This window comes from Salmo salar, chromosome ssa26 (genome assembly GCF_905237065.1).
Source record: "Salmo salar chromosome ssa26, Ssal_v3.1, whole genome shotgun sequence".
Taxonomy (NCBI): domain Eukaryota; kingdom Metazoa; phylum Chordata; class Actinopteri; order Salmoniformes; family Salmonidae; genus Salmo; species Salmo salar.
The window spans coordinates 9,062,323-9,077,113 of record NC_059467.1 but is presented as its reverse complement, the minus strand read 5'-3'; the positions used below and the strand labels follow the sequence as shown (position 1 = coordinate 9,077,113).

Sequence of the window (14,791 nt, the reverse complement as noted above, 5' to 3'; positions counted from 1 at the left end):
CTTGGTGTGTTTGGACCTTGATAGTTTGTTGGTGATGTAGACGCCAAGGAACTTGAAGCTCTCAACCTGCTCCACAACAGCCCCGTTGATGAGAATGGGGGCGAGCTCAGTCCTCTTTTTCCTGTAGTCCACAATCATCTCCTTTGTCTTGATCACATTGATGGAGAGGTTGTTGTCCTTGCACCGCATGGTCAGGTCTCTGACCTCCCTATAAGCTGTGTCATCGTTGTCGGTGATCATTATGGGTATGCTTGCAATTGTTAAGGACTGGGGAGTTTTTCAGGATATAAAATTAACGTAATGGATCTAATCACAGGCAAAATCCTAGAGGAAAACCTGGTTCAGTTGGCTTTCCATCAGACACTGAGAGATGAATTCACCTTTCAGCAGGACAATAACCTAAAACACAAGGTCAAATCTACACGAGTTGCTTACCAAGAAGATAGTGAATGTTCCTGAGTCACCTAGTTACAGTTTTGAACTTTTATTATCCTCCTTCATCATGAGGGAGAGAAATTTAAACATATCCTAAAGACATGGGTTTTTGGTAACGGAATTCCAAGGCACAAGGCAATGTTTCTTAAACTTATAGTAGGCAGAAAAATGTATCCAACACTAAATATAAGTGTTGATATTAGTTGGTAGGGGTCTTTACTTGTTGGATGTGTACACTTTTTCTGGTACATGTTTTCTAAGACCTGTTTTCCATCTGTTTGACCAGAAATCAAAGCCTTAGCTTATTCCAGATGTTTAGGATGGAAAATGGTTGACAAATGTATATGCCTTAATTTATTAATTATATAGACTCTTAGCTTTCATTTGACACACACATTTGACATGCTCCTATGAACTTCACATGTTGGTGCTCATGGGTCATTTTACATGGAAATTAATTGCTACTGATTCATGATCTTTCAAAGAAAAGGTAACAGAGTATGATATACTAAAAGTAAGCAGGCAAACACAAAATATGTTTGTCAATCATAAAAGCATATGCACCTAACCATACAAAGAAAAGGATACAAGGGGTTAACGGTAGCCAACATTTGAGTATCATGGCATCTTCATAATTATTGGGATTGACATAATTATTTTCATTAGGCTGACATCCCATATCATACTATTATGCTTTATGTTCATTTAATTTCAAAAGAGATATATTGACTGTTGTATTGTAAAATTAGACTGACTTGAAATGGGATAACATATTTCCTATGTGCATCAATGTTTTTTAAGCACAATTGAGTATCCTTATTAAATGCTAAATGTACTGAGCGAAGCCTAATCATAGTCAAGTCTAAACGTTGTATTGCCACTAGATGGCAATGGTTCACCTTTGGGTTGGTTTCATGTAAGACATTACCGTAATCTTGTATATAGCCGGCTAAAGGCAAAGTTACAGTCAGCATCATTTAAAATGTAAGGATATGAAGTTTTAGATATTTGCAAACAGCTTGAAATACCAGATCACATTTAAAACCCCCATGAAGATACCCTTTTGTTGATCTTACTTTAATTTTGATCTATTAAATGATAATAGCCAAGTTGTTCATATTGCAGTGCAGAAGGATCGTTGAAGTAGGGTCTTCTCCGGTGTTTGCCTATTACATTTGGAGCGCAATTTGTTTGCAATAGAAAAGACTGCGGAGGCCTGTTCCATTGTACAAAATTACGCCCTTCTATTAGGGATGTAGCGCGGAAAAACCCTGTCACCATGGGAGACGGGCAGGTTGGGTATGTGCCAATGGTCTGTGTACTGCTGTGTTGTGGATGGTCAAGAGAGCGTGCATGATTTGGAGAGAAGTACGCGCGGGTAGACGCCAGATAGAAAAATCATCTCAAAAAGGGACATTTCAGGTACTAGCTATATTTTAATTTCAATATTGTGGTTTTCAGGATATCCTCAATTTTACTTGACGCTACAGCTCACCACTTTGTGTAGACAACAAGCTGTCATGTTGCTTCTTAAAGAGATTATCGCCATAACAATCGAAGGCTTTGAAAACACGGGAGTAGCGGGTACAATGTCAATATAAGGTTGTAGGCCTAACTAACTAAAATATACTACACTGAACAAAAATATAAACGCAACATGTAAAGTGTTTGTCCCATGAGCTGAAATAAAAAAATCCAAGACATTTTCAATATTCACAAGAAGCTTATTTCTCAGAAATGTTGGCACAAATTTGATTACATCCCTGTTAGTGAGCATTTCTCCTTTGCCAAGATAATCCATCCACTTGACAGGTGTGGCATATCAAGAAGCTGATTAAACAGCAATATCATTACACAGGTGCACCTTGTGCTGGGGCAATAAAAGGCCACTTTTAAAATGTGCCGCTTTGTCACTCAGCACAATGCCCCAAATGTCTCAAGTTTTGAGGGAGCGTGCAATTGGCATGCTGAATGCAGGAATGTCCATCAGAGCTGTTGCCAGATAATTGAATGTTAATTTCACCACCATAAACTGCCTCTGACATCATTTTAGAGAATCTGGCAGTACGTCCAACCTGCCTCACAACTACAGACCACGTGTTACCATGCCAGCCCAGGACCTACATATCCGGCTTCTTCACCTGCGGGATTGTCTCGGGGGGGAAAACTAATTCTGATTGGCTGGGCCTGGTTCCCCAGTCGGTGGGCCTATGCCCACCCATGGCTGCACCCCTACCTCGTCATGTGAAATCCATAGATTAGGGCTTAATACATTTTTCTGGTGATTTATTTGCTTATATGAAATGTAACTCATTAAATCTTTGAAATTGTTGCATTTATATTTTTGTTCAGTATACATATACATAATTTAACAGCACAATGACAATAGTAAACCTTACATGGCTTGTAACCAGCAGCTTTTGGCTCCCTGCTTACAGTCAAGTGTTTGAATGCTATGTGACATTCTAATCATTCATTTTCCAATCAGCTGGGAAAATACATTTAAAACAATACATAGAAAATGTAATTACAATCTTTGTCTTATGACAAATTTTCTGTGTATCAAATTCTAATGATGATACAAAGTGTAGCCTATTATTGTTATTATTGGGCACAGTTTATTGGAATTTAGGCTATGTCACTGTTCAAGTGCTTCTGTGAGTAAGTTTACTAGGATACAACTATAGCGACAGTTTGTGCATCTGCCCAGCAAGGCTTGGCCTAGAGTCTTCAGTGTGTGAAACTAGTCCTAATCCACCTCACACCTGCCGCAGTGTGAGGCTATAAATATGTCACTTGCTTCTCAGGTCATTAGAGTCCATGTGGAGTCACAAGGAAGCTTGTTGGGACAGTGAGCCAGCCTCACAGAATGCCATCACAACAAGTGTAATGACTATAGTAGTCTACCTGGCTTTGTCACAAGCTGCAATAGCTACAACACTCCATAATTGGTTTATTGTATCAGTCAATGAGACAGTGGACACTGTGCCTGTCTACTCAACAAACAGACATTTCTGCGTTTATACAAGCAGCCCAATTCTGATATTTTATTCACTACTCTTTTGAAGAATCCGATCATCTCTGGAAAAGATCTGTGTTTGGTAAAAAGACCAGTTAGCCTGTGTTTACACAGGCAGCCTAATTGTGATCTTTTGCTACTTAATTGGTCTTTTGACCCATCAGATTAGATATTTTGGCACTAATTGGGAAAAATATCAGAATTGGGCTGCTTGTGTAAACACAGCCTTTGACTGGTCAATGATAATATGACTAGGGCCCTGTGTTTTGCGCAATCATGTGACATAGCAACATTTTATCCTGAATTTTAAGCCTTATCCAGAAATGAGAATTACACCACAAAATGAAAGAAATTGTCTGAAAAGAATAGAGGACAGTTTGATGAAAATCTATAAATAAAGGTTAAATTCCAGGCATGTTACTTCACTGCGCAAAACACGGGCAGGGCCGATGTTGACTAATTGACAGACAAACAGATACGCCTTGATCAGACCGACAGCGTCATTGCGTTTTGGTACAGCAGAAGTACATTTATTTCCAATGGAACGCTGTGTTTGCTCTTGCAGCATTGCATTGCAGAGGTCTGTGTTCTGTGTGGTGCATACGCTGGATATTTCCAACATACGCATCAAATTATATGCATAGACTTGACAGAAATAGTTGCAAAGGTGAATGTCGAACTTTTGTTGCATACATATCCAGTAAAAATGTTGGATTACAAAAAAAAGACTTATTTCACGCAGCATTGATGCAATGACGCTGTCACCTGATCGAAGCGATAGGGTTAGTGGTCATGAAGCCTTCGTGACAATTGTAGAGTGAAGTCATAGACATGGTATACCATGCTGAAATGGCTTATTCTACTGAACAAAAAATATAAACGCTACATGCAACAATTTCAAAGATTTTACTGAGTTACAGTTCATATAAGGAAATCAGTCAATTGAAATAAATAAATTAGGCCTCAATCTATGAATGTCACATGACTGGGAATACAGATATACATCTTTTGGTCACAGATACCTTAGGGGGCATGGATTACAAAACCAGTCAGTATCTGGTGTGACCACCATTTGCCTCATGCAGCGCGACACATCCCTTTCGCATACAGTTGATCAGGCTGTTGATTGTGGCCTGTGGAATGTTCCCCCACTCCTCTTCAATGGCTGTGCAAAGTTGCTGGAAATTGGCGGGAACTAGAACTGTCATACATGTCGATCGAGAGCATCCCAAATACAGTGCATTCAGAAAGTATTCAGACCCCTTCCCTTTTTTCTAAAACAGGTTTTTAGAATTTTTGCGAATGTATAAAAAAAACATCTTATTTACATAAGCATTCAGACCCTTTGCTATGAGACTTGAAATTGAGTTCCGGTGCATTCTGTTTCCATTGATTATCCTTGAGATGTTCTAGAACTTGATTGGAGTCTCAATTGATTGCACATGATTTGGAAAGGCACACACCTGTCTATATAAGGTCCCACAGTTGACAGTGTATGTCAGAGTAAAAACCAAGCCATGAGGTCGAAGGAATTGTCCGTAGTGATCCGAGACAGGATTGTGTCGAGGCACAGATCTGGGGAAGGGTACCAAAAAATGTCTGCAGCATTGTAGGTCCCCAAGAACACAGTAGCCTCCATCATTTTTAAATGGAAGAAGTTTGGAATCACCAAGACTCTTCCTAGAGCTGGCCGGCTGGCCAAACTGAGCAATCAGGGAAGAAGGGCCTTGGTCAGGGAGGTGATCAAGAACCCAATGGTCACTCTGACAGAGCTCTAGAGTTCCTCTGTGGAGATGGGAGAACCTTCCAGAAGGACAACCATCTCTGCAGCACTCCACCAATCAGGCCTTTATGATAGAGTTGCCAGACGGAAGCCACTCCTCAGTAAAAGCCACATGACAGCCCGCTTGGAGTTTGCCAAAAGGCACCTAAAGGACTCTCAGACCATGAGAAACAAGATTCTCTGGTCTGATGAAACCAAGATTGAACTCTTTGGCCTGAATGCCAAGCGTCACGTCTGGAGGAAACCTAGCACCATCCCTTCGGTGAAGCATGGGGGTGGCAGCATCATGCTGTGGGGATGTTTTTCAGCAGCAGGGGCTGGGAGACTAGTCAGGATCGAGGGAAAGATGAACGGAGCAAAGTACAGAGATCCTTGATGAAAACCTGCCCCAGAGCGCTCAGGACCTCAGACTGGGGCGAAGGTTCACCTTCCAATAGGACAATGACCCTAAGCACACAACCAAGACAACGCAGGAGTGACTTCAGGACAAGTCTCTGAATGTCCTTGAGTGGCCCAGCCAGAACCCTAACTTGAACCCGATCTAACATCTCTGGAGAGACCTGAAAATAGCTGTGGAAAAAGTCAAGGGGTCTGAATACTTTCCGAATGCACTGTATGCTCAATGGGTGACATGTCTGGTGAGTATGTAGGCCATGGAAGAACTGGGACATTTCAGCTTCCAGGAATTGGGTACAGGTCCTTGCAACATGGGGTGTGCTTTATCATGCTGAAAGATGAGGTGATGGCTGTGGATTCTCTGTGCATTCAAATTGCTGTCGATAAAATACAATTGTGTTCATTGTCCGTACCTTATGCCTGCCCATACCATAACCCCACCGCCTCCATGGAGGACAATCTGTTCACAACGTTGACATCAGCAAATCACTCGACCACACGATGCCATACACGTGGTCTGCGACTGTGAGGCAGGTTGGGCGTACTGCCAGATTCTCTAATCTGGCAGTTCTCTAACGACATTGGAGGCAGCTTATGATGGAGAAATTAACATACAATTATCTGGCAACAGCTCTGGTGGACATTCCTGCAGTCAGCATGCCAATTGCACGCTCCCTCAAAACGTGAGACATCTGTGACATTGGGTTGTATGACAAAACTGCACATTCTAAAGTGGCCTTTTATTTTCCCCAGCACAAGGTGCACCTGTGTAATGATATTGCTGTTTAATCAGCTTCTTGATATGCCACACCTCAGGTGGATGGATTATCTTGGCAAAGGAGAAATGCTCACTCACAGGGATGTAAACAAATTTGTGCACAACATCTGAGAGAAATACGTTTTTTGTGCGTATGGAAAATGTCTATGATCTTTAATTTCAGATCATGCAACATGGGACCAACACTTTACATGTTGTATTTATATTTTTGTTAAGTATGGTTTGTGAATATGCTGGTACTTTTTAGCTCCAAAAATCCACCGCACTACTTGATCCCACCGCTGCCACCAACATACCAATTTTAAATCACAACTCATGCCAAGCTGTCAATCTGTGATGGATAGGACTCAGACCACATAATAGCCTGGTTTGGTCATTATTTTTACACTTGGAGGCCACAACACTTGAAGCCTTGATTCCCAGGCAGAGTGAATGTAAGACTACAGCATAAATCCTAGTTGAATACCAGTACTGTAGGTATCATTGTACTGAATGTCATGACTATGTAAAGTAAGAGGTCATAAGTCAACATCAACATCATTGTTATGTTGCTCCTTCTAACAGAAGGGGTTGATGTTAAAGGGTAAACACATGTATAGGTTAATGGGGTCATGGTTATGTATAGGCTTCTCTGCTCTTGCAGCTAGAGTGGCCTAGGCTACAGTAGGTCAATGGTCTTAATCCAGTAGGCCATGCTATAGTATAAAGCAGACCATCTCTGAGTCCCAATGATCTTCAGCACTTGATCACTTCCGTTAATGGATTTGAAAGGAAACTAGTGTAAGAAATATAGTGGGGAAAACCAATCTAGCTACAACAATCCAATTATTTTGAATGTGTGGGGAAGAGTGCAGGAGTGCACACTTCAGGAGAAAGGTATAAGAATTGCCTAATTGTCTATCTTAAAGAAAGATCCCACTTCTGAACTACTTCTCCCCTTCATTGGGGCATCCAATTTAGGCATTAAACACTCTTTAAGTCAAAGTCAACACTCAAGGCCATAACTCCAGTTCCTATGGTGGAAATACGCTAGACTGCATGGCGATGACTGGCTATGGCAAAGACTGGCTATGGCCATGACTGGTTACAGAAATTACCGGTTACAACATGACTGAGCGAGTGAATAGTTTAATCCCTCAAGTCTATGTCCCAAGTGTCCGTATTGGACAGGGCCTTATTTCTGTGAGCATGGCATAGGGCAGCATAACACACAGGGTTATCCAGTCACAATCCTGTCCCCTTTATGAAACACTCCCAGCGGGTGACAGTGGCGGTGAGGTTACCATTGTGCCACTCAGACCAGACAAGTGACTTTTACAAGGTGCAAAGGTCAGGTCTTGTTAATTGTGTCGAGGTGGGACAGTTTACTTTTAACTAATTAAGTTACAGTATACAGTGCCTAAACCAACCCTGTTCAGAAGTGATCTTGGTTTGGACACAGACAGTGCCAGTCAGACCTGGGTCAATTGTTTTTTTTTTTTTTCAGTTACTTTAGTTGCGCTTGGTTTAGCTCACCTGGTGTCATTGGCGTGTCGGCTGGGGAGGGTTTGCGTTTTTAGAACTATCCCATGGGTACTATTGTGCCGGGCAAGCCAAATCAGGCACACCTAAAGTATTGTACACACCTACGGAAAGACAACATCATTTAGACCCAAATATGATGCCAGTTCTTGTTATTTGTATCTTGTCAGCCATGGAATATTTTGAGCATAGGGCCAAATCATTTGTAGAATGCATACTGGCATTTGAATATAGGAATCCAGACACACTGTGGACACGGTAGACACATTTTAAATGTAGGTGTAGATGCGTGACCCGTTCGGGAATTACGCGATCAGAACGCTATGATCAGAATACTAAAGCTGCATGAATTGTCAAGTCTAGACATGGCCTTATAGTTCTACATCCACACATGTCATGTCACATTTAGACAAGTTTAGGGTATTCATATTTTGGGAAATTAAAAAACAGACTGATTAAGATGCGTATTGGACCACTCAGTGATACTGTACTGGATGTTCATGCAACAGAGTCATATCAAGTATTTTGAGTAACCCTTTGTGTGCGTGCGTGTGTACAGTACATGTATTTATGTTTGGGAAACAGACGTACGCACCAGGTAGTGTCACTAAGAAGGGGAATAGTTCAGACAGTGAAGATTTCTCCACTCAGTGAAATTCAACTTTTCATCCAGGTCCTGACCTGTCATTTGCCTGCTTGCCCTCCTGCCTGCCTGCCTGTCTACGTAACAGTCTTTCCCCTCCAGTGATCTTGTGTAACACTACAATATGTAAAAACAAAGTTGGGTCAACCAAGACTATTAATCCCTCTCATATGTCTCCCTCTCACACCATTTCCACAAAAAAAACATCTGGGAAGGAGGATCAATTTCCATTCTCCTTATAAAAAGAAACTCCGCCTGGATCATTTGATTCTGCTTTAAGTTATTACAGATGTATTTTTACCACTGTATGTTGTTTACTCTCTGCTCACTCTGTTTTTCTCTACTTCAGAGTCTCTGTTGAATATAGCTGTGGAATGGATTTACAGCCAGTAGAAAGGTGATGCGGGTAGAACACCCTATTGGAAAGCGACTGTCACCTTTGCCTGTAGATGTTCAAAGCTAACACCATGCCATAAGGAACTGTGTGCTACTACGATTTTACTGTGGGCTGGAACTATTCTCTTGGGCTGGAAAGAGGACCCTCTCCACTTTCAACATGCTGATAGCTAACAATAGCATTTTCAGAGAGCTCTTCCAATGTCTCTGGCCGATAGCAGGCCACAGAGCTCCTCAGTCAGTGGAATAGTCCTTAATTAGGAACAACAAACGCACTGCACCTGCATCTGCCCTACGTGAACACATATATTGGACACATCAAGCTGCCGTGCAGAAGCTCAAGCCGGCAGCTGGCACCTCTGCATGTGTGCACCTGTGTCTGTATAGTTAGTGTGTATGTTTCTCTGTCTGCGTGTGTGTGAGTGTGCGCCACCTTGGATCCTCCTTGGAGCCGCACACAGCCCGGGCGCCCAGCCTTCGGCCCGGAGATGCTGCAGACCAACAACTACTCCCTGGTGCTGCTGATCCAGCTGAGCCTGTTGACCTTTGACCTGTTCGTCAACTCCTTCAGCGAGCTGCTGAGGGCGGCGCCCGTCGTCCAGCTGGTGCTCTTCATGTAAGACGCGGGGAAGGATGGGAGAGCCAGGGGGTAGACTCTGATGTAAATTAATTATTTAAGGGTGGGAGAAAAAGGGGATTGACACAATGTAAAAAGCAGTGTTTCTCAACTCTGGTCCCTCAGCACAGTGTGTGCGTGTGTCCAGCTGGTGCTCTTCATGTAAGACGCGGGGAAGGATGGGAGAGCCAGGGGGTAGACCTGATGTAAATTAATTATTTAAGGGTGGGAGAAAAAGGGGATTGACACAATGTAAAAAGCAGTGTTTCTCAACTCTGGTCCCTCAGCACAGTGTGTGCGTGTGTCCAATTGTGTGTCTTCATTCGTTTAACGTAACTAACTAAATGGAAGCTTCTCTCTCTCTCTCTCTCTCTCTCTATCAGTATCCAGGACATAGCCATCCTGTTTAACCTGATCATCATTCTGCTGATGCTGTTCAACACCTACGTGTTCCAGGTGGGCCTGGTGTCCTTGCTGCTGGAGCGCTTCAGGGCCCTGCTGCTGCTCTCTGCCCTCTACCTGACTCTCAGCATCTCCCTACACTCCTGGATCATGGTACGCTGTGTGTGTATGTATGTGTGTCAATTAAAATCTACATTTATTCGTCACATGCACAGTTTACAGCAGGTATGAAAGGTGCAGCGAAATGCTTATGCGCTAGCTCCCTCAACAATGCAGTACATTCATTAGTCAATATTAACAACAAAAAGAGTCAAGTCAAAATAACAAGAGAGGTAGTATGCATAGCGTAACACCCCGTATTATCGGCATATTCAACAGCGTTTAAGAAATATATTACCTTCAACAGTGTTATCTTGTGGTCAAGCCATCAATGTTTTGTGATTATTGGTGTTGTAAAAATGTTAGCTAACAGGTTAGCAATTAGCATGTTTGACATTTCAGTGGAAATACTGCTACTGTCAGCTTTTTGATAAGCGCTTTAGCAACAAACAAAAAATATCCCGTATTATCAGCATATGGTCCCCAGTAATTGTCCACCTTACTATTTTGTTCAATTACAAGATATATCCGTTTTAATTTTGATCAAAAAGAGACAGCAACCTCATATCCGAGGTGTTTACTAGATAGTTGGCTAGCCTTCCAGTAAAAAAAATGACTTGCCTGTCAACTTATCATTCCGTAGCCCGGTGCGCCCTCCTGTAGACTCTTAAAAATGGTTCTTCATCAACATCTTCTTCAGTATTGTAACCAAATAATGTCTCATTATTTATTTTACAGATAATCTTATGTTTAATAATAACATATAAATTAGTATGAATAACTTTGGTAAAAAGTTGGATATTAAATGATGTGTGGTGTGTCGTGCAGTAGAATTTTACAATATACAGAGTGTCCCACAAAGTGTGTGTGTGTATGTGTGTGTATATATATATATACACAAAACTTAACTTACCTAAACTGCAATGAAAATCAGTGGTCAGCTAGCTAGAAGGGTGTCTTTAGTCACAAAATATACTGTTATTTTCCAGTCCATTTAAATGTTGAGCTCAAGGTGATTTAATCCTCCAACCGCTAGAGAGTCTGAAGTTAAGGGATGTCTGATGTTGGGGGGAAATTAGATTGTAAAAACAGTCCATTATTACTCTGCATTTACAAATATAAAGTGGGCAGTGAGGGACTTGGTCTAGCAGTGGAATAAATAGTATTTAATAGAACAGCAGCATTGACTGTGGGTGTAACACTCGTACTTGACCCCCCCCCCCACTAGTACCGACTTTGATTAGCTACTTTATTGAGGACAAATGTATTTACTATGACTGAGATATGTGATTGTCCCACCATATGTGGTTGTCCCAACATCACTAACTGTAAGTTACTCTGGATAAGAGCATCTGCTAAGTGACTCAAATGTAATAAAAATGTGACATTTGTGTGTGTGTGTGTTTTATAAATGTGTTTGTATGTTTTTGTGCAATGGTTGGATGTGTGGGTAGTCAGTGCAAATAATCTCTAAAGTGCAGATCATCTCTGAGGTGAAAATAGTCTCTAAGGTGCAGGTAGACAGCTAGGTTTAGCTGTTGGTAGTAGCTGTCTCAGAGCCTGTTGTTCTGTGACCCGATGCTCCAATACTGCTTGCCAGGTGGTAACAGAGTGAACAGTCTGTGGCTCAGTTGACTAGAGTCCTTGACGATCTTAATGGTCTTCCTTTGTGTGTGTGTGTGAGTGAGAGAGATAATGTAGCTTACACGCTTTCTGACACGTGCACGTCCATGTATATACTGCATGTGCGCATATATGTGTGGAGCCTGCGTGTGTGTGTCTTGTGTATTTTCATGGGGATAGTTGTGATTTCTCGTTATTATAGAAATGTGCACGTGTGTGAAGGTATAGGATCTGTTCATAGCCTGGCGATCAACATTCAGTGAATTTGAGGTTTGAGAGAAGAGGAACTGATCTTTCTAACAGGCAATTGGGGGATTTAGCCTGAGCTGTGACGTTCAGGAAACTCCCTGACAACCAACTATGACTGAGCTTTTGTCATAAGTGGATTCACTCCTAGCCACAAATAAGATGAGAGTATACTTTATTAATCCACAGGGGGAAATTACATTTGCCACTAACCTGATATGTGTGTGTGTTATTTTACTTTGTGGATATGGAATTTCAAGTTTTCCGTAGGCATCAGAATTGTTTATTACATGTGTATTATCATTTACTATCAATTTATGGTTTATATGTTTTAGTGAAAGAATGCTATCCCTTAAACTGAATGATGCATTGGGTTGTGTCTATCTCTGCAGAATCTACGCTGGCAAAAATCAAACCGCTATGTGTGGACTGATGGTCTCCAAGTGATTTTTGTCTTCCAAAGAATAGGTGAGGTTGTCTTTGGTCACACACATTTTAGGAAACATTTTAGGCCTGAAACGCAATCCATCTTGAGTGCCTTTTATTAAATCAAATAAGGTGGAGATCAGTGCTACATGGTAAATACTTTTTGAAGGTGTGTAGTACTACATCAGTCATACACACATGCACCAACACACACACAGCTCTCACACGCTTTATTTGTATAGCGTAGTAGGTAGGTACCAAGTTGACCCTTGAGGGGCCGTATGGATCTGATTTTCATTCCCTTTATCTACTAATTGGTTAAGAGGATTTATAGTTGTTGTCTTTTCTGTTTCAAAACCAAATTACTTCAGTATTTCATTGGTGATGTGTGTTTGTGTGCAGCGTCCGTGTTGTACTACTACTTCTACAAGCGCACCACAGAGTACCTGGGTGACCCTCGGCTCTATGAAGACTCGCCTTGGCTCAGAGACGCCTTTGCCAATGCCAGGGCCCGCCAGTGAGCAAAGAGCAGTGTGTGGAGATTAAACTGGAATGGACAGATCCAAAATTGGCCCCTCCATTTCCCCCGGACACAGAGAGACACTGCTACGTGCAGAGCTGAAATAGACGCTACAGTGCACAGGCATGGGCTGATATGGAGGGAAGACATGGGTCAACTTTAACAATGGTGAAAAATGAGATTCTGCTTGGATACAGCAAGCCACTTTGCAGGGCAAGCCAGATGTACTGTAAGAGGCAAACTGGTTTAGGGCCTTGATTAATGGACAGAATGTTATACCAAGATGACTGTGATGCTAAAATTTGAGAACTCATAGTTTAATGTGACATTGACAACAAGTTATATATATTTTTTTCACACTTTGTAACCTTGTGACTGCATTTGTCTGTCATTTAGCTATCAATTTAATTATTATCTTTGTTGTTTCGTAGGATGATTTCAGAGTTTGTGTGCCAGATTTCTTTTGTGAAGATGACTGGAAAGAAAAACAATAATGTTTCATGTGTTTAAAATGCTTACTTTTTTCTTGTTTTTTGTACAAATGTATTAAACAAAACCCAGACAGTGCATACACTGATACACACTGTCTGTGCTCAGTATCCCTTTCAGTAAATACTTCCAATGTTAATCCTATATCACATGCACTCAGCATAAGCACACATTTATGTGACACATCAATTTACGTCACAAGCTCTCGGCATTGTGAATGAGATTACCTCTTTGTTATGACCCTATGCAGTCAATGCATTGACCTAAACCCACTGGATTTACACATGGAAAAAGACAAACCGATAGACAGTCACATGCAAAATCTCCAAAAACTATTTGGGTGAACAGAATGTATGCTGTGCAGATACAGTATTTCTCCGAATATGGGACTAAAGACCTACATCAGAGTCTATATATTACTGAAGGTAAAACTGGATGTCAGTCAATTTATCACCACATCTCTCCTAACCCACCCCATAAATAGTGCTCGACAGTAAATATACACCATACACATGCTTGCTTTCATGGAGCCACAGACAGGGATCTATTCTTATACCTGGGATTAGTCAGGGATTGAGTCTTTAGCCTACAGCCCACAGGCCAGTGTTTTTGACAGCAGTGATGTCACTGCAAGCCCTCTGTTTATGAAGGTGTCAGCAATGATGGTTGATAAACCAAGATGTCTTACTCAGGCAGTTTACAATTGGAAAAAATAGTCAAGGTTCCTGTCTGTGTAAGTGGGCGTTCCCTCTCTCGTGTCAGCATGCTTTCCCGCGTGAGGCCAATGGCTCTGGTCTACTTCTGGTCCCCTCCCCGCTCTCCCCATACGCCCTTACTAGAAATAGATTGTTTCTGTGGCACCCTATCCGCGGGGTAGGGGCAATAAGTAGACCAGAGAGGCCCCGTCCCGAAAAAAAGGAAGGAGGGGAGTTGTCTCACTTTCTCTACCGTCTCTGGTGTCAGTCCTATGCTAACCTAACGCATGCGTGTGCACACACACACAGTACTAGAATACCTGCCATTTTGACCATTATCGATTTTGATTGATACAGTAAGTAGATTAAGTGTCTCTTACAAGGGCATTTTGCTTGATCAACCGTGAGCAACAATGCCATGGCTCTGAAAGATCTCTAGTCCTCTTCATCAGTCACTTGGCTCTCTGCTGCTGAGGTTGTCAATTTAAAACACTGATGAGCAAAGCATTGCAACACACAGTATTTCATGTGAAAAAACGTCCTATTACAGAGGGGTAAGCCAAATAATATAAGTTATGACACTCTCCTCTTCTGTCCAATGCAGATGGACAATGCACCATATTATAAAATTACATGCACCAACAACGACAAATCGACTTCCTAGCCACATGGGGCGCTGTGAAAGTAAATATATCTAGAGTTTT

The 14,791-nt window shown here is 41.7% G+C and overlaps 1 protein-coding gene across 1 annotated transcript; it reads left to right on the top strand.

Annotated features, from left to right (window-relative positions):
- Positions 1-175: 175 nt before the first annotated feature.
- On the top strand, positions 176-13,482 carry LOC106587085 (transmembrane protein 138). The gene is made up of 5 exons (XM_014175026.2): positions 176-1,857; positions 8,925-9,587; positions 9,971-10,142; positions 12,350-12,425; positions 12,786-13,482. The coding sequence occupies exons 2-5, from the start codon at positions 9,460-9,462 to the stop codon at positions 12,902-12,904; spliced, it is 495 nt and encodes a 164-aa protein (XP_014030501.1). The 5' UTR covers positions 176-1,857; positions 8,925-9,459; the 3' UTR covers positions 12,905-13,482.
- Positions 13,483-14,791: the final 1,309 nt, after the last annotated feature.

Coding starts and splice junctions, on each gene's coding strand:
- LOC106587085 (XM_014175026.2), top strand. CDS start 9,460: ATGCTGCAGACCAACAACTACTCCCTGGTGCTGCTGATCCAGCTGAGC. Junction 10,143..12,349: donor CCCTACACTCCTGGATCATG/GTACGCTGTGTG, acceptor CTATCTCTGCAG/AATCTACGCTGGCAAAAATC. Junction 12,426..12,785: donor TTTTGTCTTCCAAAGAATAG/GTGAGGTTGTCT, acceptor GTTTGTGTGCAG/CGTCCGTGTTGTACTACTAC.